General features: G+C 24.2%; 1 protein-coding gene across 1 annotated transcript in view; it reads left to right on the forward strand.

Annotated features, from left to right (window-relative positions):
- The window catches only part of LOC129614098 (uncharacterized protein DDB_G0283357), a 45928-nt gene that overhangs the window by 11941 nt on the left and 20098 nt on the right, over window positions 1–13889 (forward strand). Inside the window, exons 2-4 of the mRNA XM_055528501.1 lie at window positions 3915–4192; window positions 4304–4522; window positions 4928–5296. Of these exons, the coding sequence (XP_055384476.1) occupies window positions 3915–4192; window positions 4304–4522; window positions 4928–5296 (866 nt within the window). The remainder of the gene's footprint in view (window positions 1–3914; window positions 4193–4303; window positions 4523–4927; window positions 5297–13889) is intronic.

Genomic DNA, 13889 nt, shown 5'->3' on the forward strand with positions numbered 1-13889 from the left:
TTTTAAAATAAAGTAAATTGAAAATTTATGTACATACATGTATGTATGCAATTGAAATACTCATACATGCGTACCCCTAATAATTTTAATTTTTGTTAATTTAATTCTTTTATTTCTACACTAATATTTTTGTTTTTTTTTGTACTTTCTAAATTTTTAATAAATTAAAAATTATTTTATAGCGACATAATGTATGTACATATGTAGATACAACAATATATTGTTGAATAATCCTAAAATTTCTCCACAAATTACCTTAGTTTCAATACAGTTTCATATTTCATTACATTATTAATTATATGAATCATACTATAAAATTATATAGAGAGATTAACAGATATAAAGATTAAAGAGTTCATTTAACACGGATACTCACTCACACAATCATCACTTCTAAAAATAAACTCCCGAAATTAATTAAAACAGAAATTCATTCCGTTTATGATTGTGTTAAAAAATTCATTCAAAATTTGTAAGTAGACCTATACACAAACTACAATACAATATAATAATCAGTAGATCTGGTATGTGTATCTAAATAGTGAATTAAATATAGTTAGTAGAGAAAATTCTTTATAAATTTTTGTAATAAGTATAACAAAAAAATGTAAAAGACGGTGTTGTCTACTACAACCGTAAATAAATATGCATTTATTACGTTTGGGGTTGTGTGTGTGTGTAAAGTCTCAAATATACATATGTGTATGTAATTTGAGAGAAGAAAATAATATTTGTATAAAATACTAAAAATATTATGTAAATTTGTATTACAAGAGGGGAGAATTTTTTTATAATCTTGCAGAATTTACATGTGAGTGAGTATAAATTAAAAAAAAAATATAAATAAATTGAAAATCTGCAAAGAAAATTTTACAAAGCCCGCTTAGAAATGAGATAACGGCAAAAGACGCATAAAAGGCGATATAAAAAGAAAATGAATTATTATTAGAGGAGAGAGAAAAATTATTTAGAAATGAATTGTGTGTATATTTGATGTGTGATGTGATTGTGTGACTTCAACTAATGGTGTTGTATATTAAGTTAGAGTTCATTCATTTTAAAATACGATCATCGATTCATTTTTATATGGTTTGGGTCAGTCAATGTTCAATTCGCATTGTGTTTATTTTTTGTTTCGCTCTTATTTTTCTCTCCACTATTTTTATTTGTTCCTTTATGTTATTATTTTCGTATAAGTTTTCTTTTATTTTTTATTTTATATTTATTTTTCATGTTTCAAATTCGATTTTTCTTTTTTTACCGATATATTGGATTGGTATTTCGTTATGTTTTACATTTATATTTTTTATTTATTGTTTTTTTTTTTGTTTTTTCATTTATTTACTTTTTTTATTTTTTTTTTCTTTTTTATTTTGATTTTCGATTTGAATACTTTTTCGTTATTCATTTTAACCGTTGCGGTAGTCGAAGAGCGGATATCGATGAAGAACGACGTAAATTGTTCAAATAAAGAACGCGATATTTTTGGTGTTGTTTACATAAATTTATTTGATTTTCATCTGCCTCTATTTATGCATACACACATTAATTAAATTAAAAAAAAAAAGGAAAAGCAAGCAAGGTGCGCGAGCGGTACTTTAAAAAATAAATCATAGTTAAAACGGATATTAACTTTGCAAATATTTGTTTAAAAAAAAATAACGGCTTTAAAAGAGCGGAATAATTCATTCATCTTATTTTAATGCTATAAACACTTGTTTTACCCAAAGCAAATAAAATAAATAAAAAGTACATTCATACATACATATATAAAAAACAAACTAATTTTAATACCAAATTGGTTAGAAAACAACTTATAGAACAAAAAATTATCAATTCATAAATATTATGTTAATTAATATAAAACATGTAAATAATAAAATCACGCAATTATATATTTTTACTATAATCAATTACTAAAATTGTAAAGCCATATTAAGTAGTTTCTCAAAAGTTTTAATAAGTGCGATTAGTTTAATTAAAGTTTTCAAAGAACCAAATTTAAAATTATACTTGCATAGATCCATGAAACAGAAACTATGTCTGCTTGCTAAATTATTTTGAAAGTATATTTGCAAAAAAAAAATTTATACCATGCCATGACAAAGTCGTGTAATGAAATTGTAACAATAATTTTCTTATTTGACCGGATGTTGTCTTTTTTATTTTTCATTTTTTTTATGTTTTAAACAAAGGTTGGAATAAAAATATAATAACAAAAAAGTAAACAAATAACAAATAATAGTAAAATGTATAATTTGTGATGTACTTACACACATGCATTAAGTATATTCGTTTTGGTTATTCTATAATTGAAAAATTTTATGAATGAAATACAAAAACAAAAAAAAAATATTTTTTATATTCGCTAAGTAATTTATTTATTGGAATTGCGTATAAAATAGTGTCATATTAGTAAAATTAATATCATCAATTAAAAGATGGCATATTCTATTGCAACCTAAAATAAATTATTGAAATATTCATCTGTAATTAACTAGTTTAAAAAAAACACACAAATTTGTAAAAAAAAAAATTTGAAGAAGTCGAAATTAACTAGTATTAAAAATGTTTAATGTTTAAAAAATAAAATTAAAAAAATTTAATTAGGTACAAAAATTAAATTGATTTTTTGTGTTTCTGAATATCTGATTAAATTTAAATTAAATGACAAAATAAACTTTAAAAAATTAATGAAGCAATTGAAAATTTAAAATCTTCTTTTAACAACAATAATAATAATTTTTTTGCAAAATTAAACAGCAAATATTCGTTTTTCTATTTGAAAAAAGCTAATAATAAAATTAATTTTTTGTTTTCAAATTTTAAGTTAAAAATAATATCCGAGAAAACTGTTTCGGAATTTTACAATTTTTGTTAACAACAGTTAGTTAAATGTTTCAAAATTAGAATAATATTAGTACACGTACAATTGTAATGCAGACATTTATCTGTTCTATTTATTTGTTTTTAATATACTCTCTTATCCTGAGTATTGTATTGTTATATAATTGAAAATCGTATACAATACCGAATTTAAAAAAGTCTATTAATACATTTTCAAAACTTGTAATGCATATTATTATTATTATAGATATTAAATTAATTTATGTATAAAAATAATGCTTATTAAAATTATTGATTTTCAAAATTTCGAAAGCAAAACAAATAAGAAATAAATAAGTGAAAACAAAGAGTTTAACAACAATATGCCTCATAAAAGACGAATATCATTATTACATATTATAAAAACAATTAATGCAAATCTTGAATAATTTAATTTACTTATTATATTTAACGTATTTTCGAAATATGGCAGAATATTCAATTAGAAACTCGTGCCATTTTTTTAAAATATATCAACTGGATTTCAAAATAAAACTTTAATTAAAATATAGGGGTGAAATTCACAGTTATGCGACAAACCGCCAGCATTTACTTATCTTACAACAGCATTCTTCAAATTAGTTTCATATAGAAAAATTTATTGCAAAAAATAAATTTTAAAAAATATTTGTATACTTATAAAATAAAAGAAATTAATTGTGATATTGATTTTTAGTTGAATATTTTTATGTAAATACATACAAAAATTTTAGTTTAATGAAAATAAATTACGTTTAAAAAAAAAAATAAAATTGAAATTATATTAATTTTTTAAAAATACCTATTTGGAATAACGACATTAAATTATAACACATACATCTTGTAAATATCAAGACGTATATCTTGTAAATAAGCTACACCACTTATTTAACTTAAATTAACTATTAATAGTAAGTTAATAAACCAAATCACTAGTTAAAAAAAGTGAATTTTAAATTATTGAATTATTGATACAGAAAGAGAAAAAACTTCTTTATCAAAATTATTTTTTTTTTGTTATACCAAGTAACTTAAACTGTCAAAATTAGTCATAAAAATCAAAATCGATATTACCACCACCATCAATTGGATAATTTTGTACCAACACAACAAGAACAAACTCAACAAGAGCAGCAGCATCATCATCATCATTATTATCATCACCATAGTTTACAACAGCCTGATTCACAAGGCATAGAAACGTTAAAAATACCTTTACATTATCAACAAGAATTAATTAATGAAAATAATAATTCTAAGAGTTTTGCCAATAATAATTTCAGTGATAATCATGATACTAATTATCGGCAACAAATACAGCAATTAAGTAATAATAATAACAATAATAATAATACACAAATAAATAACAACTTGATAAATAATAATGATAATAGAAATAATAATAATTTGAAAAAACGTCCTTCAAATTTGACAAGAGAATACGAAAAGCAGAATATATCGACGACCACAAACATATCACCAACAACAATATTACACACGTATCATCAATTCACTAATAACAATCATTTAATAAGTTCTAAAAATTTTCAAAATCAACACAATTCGATTGGTTTGTTATCTACGGAACTTATAGAATTTTCATCATCCTCACCATCATCGCCAACATCGACATCTTTACATAATGTTAACAATAACAGTATTATATCAAATAATAATTACATTAACCAAAATGTTAATTTAAATCCTATTAACAGTTATAATAAAATCAATAATAGTAACAATAATAATAGTAGTGGTATTATTATTAATAATAATAATAAAAACAATAAAAATAACCATAATAATAATTGTAATAATAATAATAATAATAATAATAAAAATAATAAAAATAATAATAGTAATAATAATAGAAATAATAATACAAATAATAATAATAATAATAACAATAATAGTAGCATTAATAAAAATAAAAATAATAGCAATAATAATAAAAGTAATTATCTTAATAATAATGATATTAATTATAAAAACTTCTTAAATAACAGTAATTTTTCAACAATAACAAATAGAGAATCTTCTAATAATAATAATTCATCAATAGAAACAAATTCAACGATGGTGCTGCAAACATTCGATAATTTTGGCTATAATCCATTAAATAGCGGTAGTACTGGTGGTGGTGGTGGTACGCTTAGTATAGGAGGTGGAGTTGGAAGTGGTGGTGGAGGTGGTGGTAATGGACTTGGCGTCAGCGGTAGTGGAATTAGTAGCGGTATTGGAAATATTAATAGTTTAAGCAATTTAGGATTAGGAAGTGGTTTAGGTTCTGTTAGTAGTTTATTAGGTGGAAATCATAGTTTAAGTATACATTTAAATGGTGATATTATTCCTCCATATGCTGGTGATTATGCTCCAAATCCTGCCAATCATTCATATTATACTGATATAGACGCTAATTTTTATAGTCAAGGTAAGTGTCATATATAAATACTATTAAAAAATATTATTATGTACAAATTATAATTTGTGCGAAATTTAAAATATTTGCAATAAAAAATTACGATTTTGAACATAAATATTTTTAAACCTATATACTTAAATAAAGAAAATCTTTATTTAACCATCTTTAAACAAAACGCATTATCGTCATTATTTTACTGAATGACAAAAATTATGCAAGGCACATTTTGAAACAAAAGTAAATTTAACTCAAAAATAAAAATTGTGTTGCAATTATTAAACAAATTATATTTTGTATAAATTTTAAGCAAATTATAAATTCGCATATTATGGTATACAGTAAAACCCTTCAAAACATTCCCTATTTAACACGTTCCCTGTCCGCTGAGCCACATATGGTTCAGGAAACGTGCGCTTGATAAGCACAGATACGTTCCTGAGCCATATATGCGTCAAGAGGTATATGAAACTTCTAAAGCAAATTATTCGACTGGACGTAACGGAACTGTACAGTTTCTGCACTGGACGTGCTATCCTATGACTACAGAAAAAAACAAATTATACAAAAAAACCCTGTCGGACTTGTGGGTCAATTTTTCATTTTTTTATTGGGACAGGGAACGTGTTAAGAGAATAAGAAAAATATTCTTATTTATGATTATAAGTATAATTGTAATCTACATATTATACGTTTTCATTCGCCAATTTGAAATTTATTAGAAAAATATTAATAATATACTAATAGAAAAAGCACATTATTAATACTTTTCTAAATATTTTAAAAAATTGTTTCTATTTAAACTATAAACTATTTCTATTGTTTCACGTAAAAAATTTAACGCTAATAAAGCTATAAATAATACATATGTATGTATATATTTCACATAATAAGTACAAGTACATTTGGATATTTTAATTAAAAAAAAAAAACTTTATAACTTGACTTCCTCTTCATCAAAAAGATATATGTATGCATACTTATATATATACACTTAAATCCTATTATATATTTCACTATCATATAAGTTCCTTTAAAATTTCCGACCCAACAACCGAATAAATTCTAATTAAATGGCGATCTCATAATTTAAATATTAAATTTTGAATATAAGTACATATATGCATATGCTGCACACGTTTTTCATATATACGTACCATGTACCTGACATACACATTTGCGCGCACATAACTAACTATAACATACTTGTGAGCCCATATGCACGTAAATATGTTTATGTAATTTTTTTAACTGTTATTAAATAACTTTATTTTAATATCTAAAAGAATAATGATAATGTTATACAAAAAAAGGAAAACATTAAAAATTATTTCGCGGGAAAATAAAATAAAAAAAAGCAAGTAAATAAAATGAAACAAATTTTCCGCATGATCAACATTAAAATATTCTCTCTTTTTCTTGCCTATATCAGTTTTGTACGTACGTTTACAATTATGTAGAAAAATGAGTAGTATACTTATCTTGTTACACCCCAGTATTTCTTCGCGTAAAGAAGATAATTGTTTGTATATAAATATTGTAATATAGGCAAAAGTATACATTTTATAATATCAAAAAAGAAGAAAACTAAGGAGGGGTTCCATAAATTATAATATTCGCAGTCAAACTAAATAATATTATTGAGAAAAAATTAAACATTGATCAAATGTTATATAATAAAATATGTACGTATGTTCACACGTATACATACATTTTAGTTATAATGGAATCACTTACACCACTCCTTTACGTAGTATACAAATAAGAAATGTAAAGTCCTTAACTACCTACATATTAAACCGTTGCAATTAATTTGATCTAATTAAATTTATAAAGTATATAAGATTAATAAGTAAACATTTTAAGGTTTTTTATTTGTTCTTTAGTCATTTAATAAAAATAAGTTCCATTGCACTTCTACAGTAATATAACTTTTAAGTTCAAATCATATAAATTTAAGATGAATTACCTCTTAATATTAATATGGATCCAATAACAATGGCACCGTAATATTGAACTGCAAAAATTTTCTTTACTTTTCATGACATGTCTCTGGAAACATAATGAACATAAGATTCCGAAAATCAAATAACGAATAAAATAAATTTTTATTCATTCTTCTTAATCTGAAACTTGTTCAATTTGTGGTTTATTTTTATAAGAAACCGTTTAATGAAGAAACGCAATTTATTTTCATTTAATACGAAAAAAAAATTCAAATAAAAAAAAAAAATATTTTTTTCAAAATTTGTTGCAAGAAATTTGAAAAAATTTACTAATTTTCTGCTATATTTTAAATTTACTAATTACATTTACTTTTTTTCTCTTTAGTAATTTTCCGAACTAAATCTAAAGAACAATCAATTTTAAATGGTACAAATACACATAAAACGTACATGTACTTTACTATACGTACAAGTATATTATACTTATATAAATTTGCATTCTTATATTATACAAAGTATGTACATATTTATATTAACTACTTAATAATCTTGTTTAGTACACCCATCAAAATACATTTTTAATTATATAGAAATTAACATAAATTTGAATCTAGGTTTAGCATACTTAAGAAAACTACATTTAAAATATTAAAAAAAAAAAAATTGTTCATACAACTGTTACTCGTATTTATTTACAAATTGGACAAAAAGTAAAAAGTGTCCCTTATGGTCAAGTCAAAAACCATAATTACATTCATTGTAGCTCTTAATTTAATGAAAAAAAGAAAATGCTAATTTATTTTATACTTACCTTCTAAACCCTCAATTTCGTCTTTCTTCACGGAAAAAAATAACAAAATGCTTACAAGTGAGAATCCTTATATTAAAAGAGGGTACTTTTCGGTGATAAAATAAAAAAAAATTTGCTGTTTTTTTCTCAATGAATAAGCGTTGGTACACTTTTTATCTTGTCTTATACTTTTTATATCGTCCAACAATTTTTAAAAAGTCCCGTCAAGTGTAAAAAAGGATGAAAACGTACCTAAGTAGAAAAAATAATAAAAATGTAACTAAAATATTACGAGTATAAGTAATCAGACTTTTAAATTTGTTGCATCTCAAACAGACGATACAACATATGTTGTAAGAACATCTGATATCATACAAGTTAAAAGGTACTTTTGCATGTTGTTATGTTTAGTTAAAATTTTCTGAAAAACAGTTAAACGTTTCATAATTTAAACATAAATTTATAATCTTAATATTGAGATATAGACTTTAGCTATTTTGCCTTAAATTACTTTAAATAGATAAATAGTTGATATAAATAATTTTTTGAAAAGGGTCGTTATCAATTCTGATGTATTCAAATATTGTGTATAAATAAACCAGATATAAGTTTGATTAGAAAGCAGATCTTCTACTCCGTAGATGGAAAAATATAGAAATACGTTTAAGTTTTAAATTTAACCTAAAAATCTTAAATTTATTCTTATAAAAAATATGAACAATTTTCCCGTTAAACAACTAAGAACTAAAGCAAAATTTGAAATTCCAAATAAATAACTTTTTAAAATCTCCGATACTCCGATATAACCAAAATTTTTAATAATATTTTTGTTTATTCAATATTTTTCAATATTGCATTTATGGAACTCTTTAAAGATGCTTAATGTTGTAATATGATGGAAATCGAAATAATGGTAAACGATTGATAATTAATTCATGTGAAACAAATGTTTTATAAAGTAGCATATTTTTCTTGATCCTTAAAAAAAAAACCTTCAATCCTTAAAAAAAAATAAAAAAAAATTAAAGAGGCGTTAACTTAATGCTCCAATTGAAGGGTTAACTGCGTTAGTTAAGAAAATAATTAAATTTTTTGTTGGCATGGCATTTAGTTGCTAGTTTCCTGCATTTGTGGAAATTCGGAAAAGCTTGTAGTTTCAGAAATATAAGGGGCCAAAAATTCGAATTTTACAAATTTCAAGAGATGATAACTTGAGAGGCGATGGAGGTGGAAATAAATTTTTTTCTAACGAAATAAACTCTTCATAAACACAACCAACGGTATATAAGAAAAACTTTATAAAAAAATTAAAAAAAAAAATTTAGATTACGGTAAATTTTAACAGCCATTTTATTTTTAAAGTTCAAGTATGGTGTGCCGCGGAATGTAGTTAACAAAAGGTATTTTTAGTTTTTCGGGGGGCTATAACTTTTAAAGGAGATGGGATAGACAAAAACTTTCTTTTACTAAAATAAGTTTCTACTAAAAATCTAAGTATACATATGGAATTTCAGCTTTCTTTCTTCAATGACGCAGAAGTTTTGTAAACAGGTCCAGGAAAGGATTACGAACGGAGTGAAACTAATAAGCACTTTTTTTTCAAAAATATTCTGGAAAAGAGCTACTAAAAAAGAGATTTTTGTAGGTTTTGACGGCAAATCGCTTTTGGGGGAGAAAAGTTAGTATAGAAATTTTATTTTAATAAAGTTGGGTCAAACCAATGGTTTGTATTGTAGCATTTTCCCCTTCAACAATATTAGTGAAAATACTGCTTTTAAATACAGTCTATGTATATACCTATCACACTATTAAAATTATTTTCATTCATATACAAAACTATTTCTAGGATTGCATATATTTAGGATGAACGATCTATGCAGTCTTTGAAATAAAGCAAAAATTAATATAAAGTAAGGTTAACATAATGCTCGATTTTAAAGTTTAATTGTGTGAGTTGAGAAAAATAATTATATTTTTTAATGTCATGGAATTTACCATTAGCTTTTTGTGTTTATAGAAATTTGAAAAAGCTTGCGGTTTCGGAAATATAAGGTGTCGAAAATTCAAATTTTACGAATTTCAAGAGGCGATAACTTGAGAGGGGGTGGAGATGGAAAAAAATTTTCTCCTAACGAAATGAACTATTAATTAATGTCTAAAAGCCCAATAATTTCAAGCTTCTACAGGCTGAGGTCTAGAAGAAAAACGAAATCAAAAATTTGAAAAAAAAAGATTTTAGATAACGGTAAATTTGAACGGCCATTTTGTTTTTCTAAAGTTTAACTATAGTATATTGCGCTAGGGGAAGCAAACCGCTGCTTTTCTGCGTTTGCAAAATTTCAAAAATGCTTATGGTTTCATTGCAACAAATAGTTAAAAAAGGCCATTTTTAGGGTTTTGGGGGGGTATAACTTCAAGATGGGGGGAGATAGGTAAAAATTTTGTTCTACGGAAATAAGTTTCTAGTAAAGATCTATGTACGTACAAAATTTCAGCTTTCTATCTTCAAGGGTGTAGAAGTTTTGTAAACAGACACACGGACAGACGGATGGACGGACGGACGGACGGACTGACGGACGGACGGACGGACGGACGGACGGACGGACAGAGTGAAACTAATAAGCACTTTTTTCAAAAATTTTTTGGAAAAGTGCTAAAAATACAGATCTTCCGCAAAAATCCATTTTCATATAAAGTTTCATTTTTCTGTCTAAAGGCTGTAGATTGTCTGTAAGCAGACAAACGAACTAATAGATTTGAAATGTTTCAAATATTTAGCAAATTAGAATTCTTCCTGGTAAGTTTAAAAACGTGAATATAATAAGTCGACATATCAATGAATTTCCAGCTAGTCTAAATATGAGTTTCTTTTTACTTTCCTTCAAAAATCAACTTCTAAAACACACAATTTCAGTTTTAAAATATAACCATGTTCCATCTCTTTTCTTCTTTATCTCATAATTTCACTATTAAATAGTGATAGAGATGACCAATGAAAAACCTTAAAATTTCTTTAAATACCTAAACAAAATATTGTCATAAATAAGTTCAATAATCTTTTAGTTGAAAACAAAAAAACTTATGTCAAGGCCTCAACTGTTTTATTATAACTTTTATAAAAGAAATATAAAAGGCTAAAAATTGAACTTTTTTAAATAAAGAATTCAAAAACTAAAAAAAAAATTGAATTTATAACAAAAATACAACGAAAAAAAGCTATAATTGAAGAACTTCAACAACCACATAGCCTCAAAAAGAGCAAAACGAAAAAAAATAAAAATAAAAATGAAAACTGATGTAGTAGAATGGTGAAATAAAGTTCAACAAAGCGCGAATAAATGACGAGTTTATAATACTAGAGCTCTTTTATTGCTGTAAATTAAATTCAAAAATACAACAAAAAAATTGAATTAAATTAAACATTAAATTGCTTAATTTTTATTATTTTATTTTTTTTTATAACATTTTTATTATATTAAATTACAACAAATTATTTAGGTTTTAAAAATTTTTTCTCATACGCATGTAAGTATGTAAAAGTTAATTTTTTAAACTTATTTAATTTAGAGGTTTTATTTGTTACGATAAAAATATTAATTCTTTCGACTAAAAACAAAACTGTACTTAATCAAGGCAATTAAAAGTATTACTATTTTTTGCATTTTAATTTTATAAAGAAAAGTACCGCGCGAATCTTATAATTTTAGTTACGAGTATAAGCCATCCCACATAAACTACATGAGTGTGCTCTAATTAAACTATTTTTTTTTATTCAACAATTCGTAATTATATTTTGGCTTAATATAAAAACGCAACTTACAGTCACACTTCAACGAAATTATAAAAATTAGACATAATTTGTTTTTTGTTCAATACCTTAAATGAAATCCAATTAGTCGAAGGTATTCTAGACCCTATTCATCCTATCAGGGCACCAAGTTCAAATTATTTCCAGGAACAAAACAATTTCCAAATTTAGTCAATTTTTTAGAAATACGGATTTAGAAGAAATAAATTATAAAATTTTGGTACATTTTCAAATAATTTAAAAAAAATGTCTGCCTTTAATCTAGTTTCACTCTATCTGACAGTCTTTTTACAAAGTTTCTACAACGTTCAAAATACGAAAGTTACATTTTGAGCGCAAATGGATTATAATGATGGCATTATTTCTTTAAAATACATTTTTTTCATATATATCTTCCTCCCCTGTAAGTCATTGCTTGTCTAAGTCCGGTTAAATGAAATTTTGAATAAAGTTCAAATCAGACCGAAAACCGTTTTTAAGATTGTAACGCAAAAAGGTCAAGAACTAGTTCTTCTAATTTTAAAAGTTATGTAAACATATATCAGGAGGACGTGAAACTAAACCTTCAAGTTAAATTTTTAAATCTGAAACTTGTTTCTCTTTTCCGAAACGCTCCGGAAATTAGCGAAAATATTTCTCTTATACGACAACATGGATCAATATTTTAAAAAAAAAAATAGTTTATGAGCCTGCTAAATTCTATATTTATTACTTCGATCAGATTTCTTTGAAACTATTTTATTCTTCCAAAAGTTTTTATACCTCAAAATTAGCGCAATGTCAATTTTCGCATCCATGTTCTTTTAGCTATATATGGTCTATATCGAACTAACAAAATTATAATAATAATCAGCCTATTACTCAAAATATACCTTGTTTCAGTGTAGCCTCATGTCTTAACTTAACTTAACAATGCAATTCAAACTTTATACTAACACGTGTAAAATTTTTGAGTTCTTTACTAAAATTTCTCTCATATTTATACAAAATTTCATGATAATAAGAGAATTATTTCGCCGAAAAAATAATATTTAATAAAAATTAAACGCACTTGTTTAAATGTGTTTCGTTTTTATTATTTAACCCTTTAGTTTATTATTAAATACAAACTCAGTCGTTAAACTTTTAAACAAAAATATGATTTTTTACAAAATAATAATAATTAAAGTGTTGTAGATAGACACATTACATACACAAAAAGGTAAATCTTAAATTTATATTATGTGTATATATATATGATATTTAGATAAATATGTTTCTATATATGTATATATTTATGCATAACACATCAATCAATGTATTACGGAATAAAAGGCAATGTTCATTCAATTGGAAAAAAAGAGTTTGTACTTAATTTTTTATCTTTTTTTTTATAAATTTTTTTTTCTCACTTCGCATTTAACACACAATTACTGTTAAATTTTGAGAAAATTATACACATAAACAAAAAACAAACTGTAAACATAATTTAACCAATTAAGAAAAAAATGTGTTCTTACTAAAAAAATTGGGAAAACTTTCAGAAAATTTTAACGTTTTATCTACAGGTTGAAGTTTTAGAATACGAAACTTTTAGAAAATATAGAAAAAAATTAATTACGAAAATTATTTCTTAATTTGTATGATTGTAAATTAATTTTTCTGATGCAAAAATTAGGTATTTTAATTTCTATTACAAAAAGACGAATTTGGTAAAAGTATGTAAACATTAGTGGTTTGGATGGGTATAGAAAACGCGTACAAAAATTGTAAGTTTTATGGAATGATATATAAGGAACACACAAAATCTCATAAGATTTCGCTCATTTTTTACTAACAAAAAAATCACGGAGATAACAAACAAGTTGTTCACCAAATGGAGATAGAAATAAGGTGTTATTTGAAGGTTATATACAAGAAATATTGAGATTACTGATATAAGGAAATTTCAAAATAAATGACAATGCAACTGCCAAACAAATTTTTCGGTAAATATAGGTGGAAAATCGGCATTATATCAAGATCATACTCTAGATATTTAAATACATATACATAATTATAATACATAATTAGAACGATTTT

This window comes from Condylostylus longicornis, unplaced genomic scaffold, assembly GCF_029603195.1.
Source record: "Condylostylus longicornis isolate FDR11 unplaced genomic scaffold, ASM2960319v2 ptg000004l, whole genome shotgun sequence".
Lineage (NCBI taxonomy): Eukaryota > Metazoa > Arthropoda > Insecta > Diptera > Dolichopodidae > Condylostylus > Condylostylus longicornis.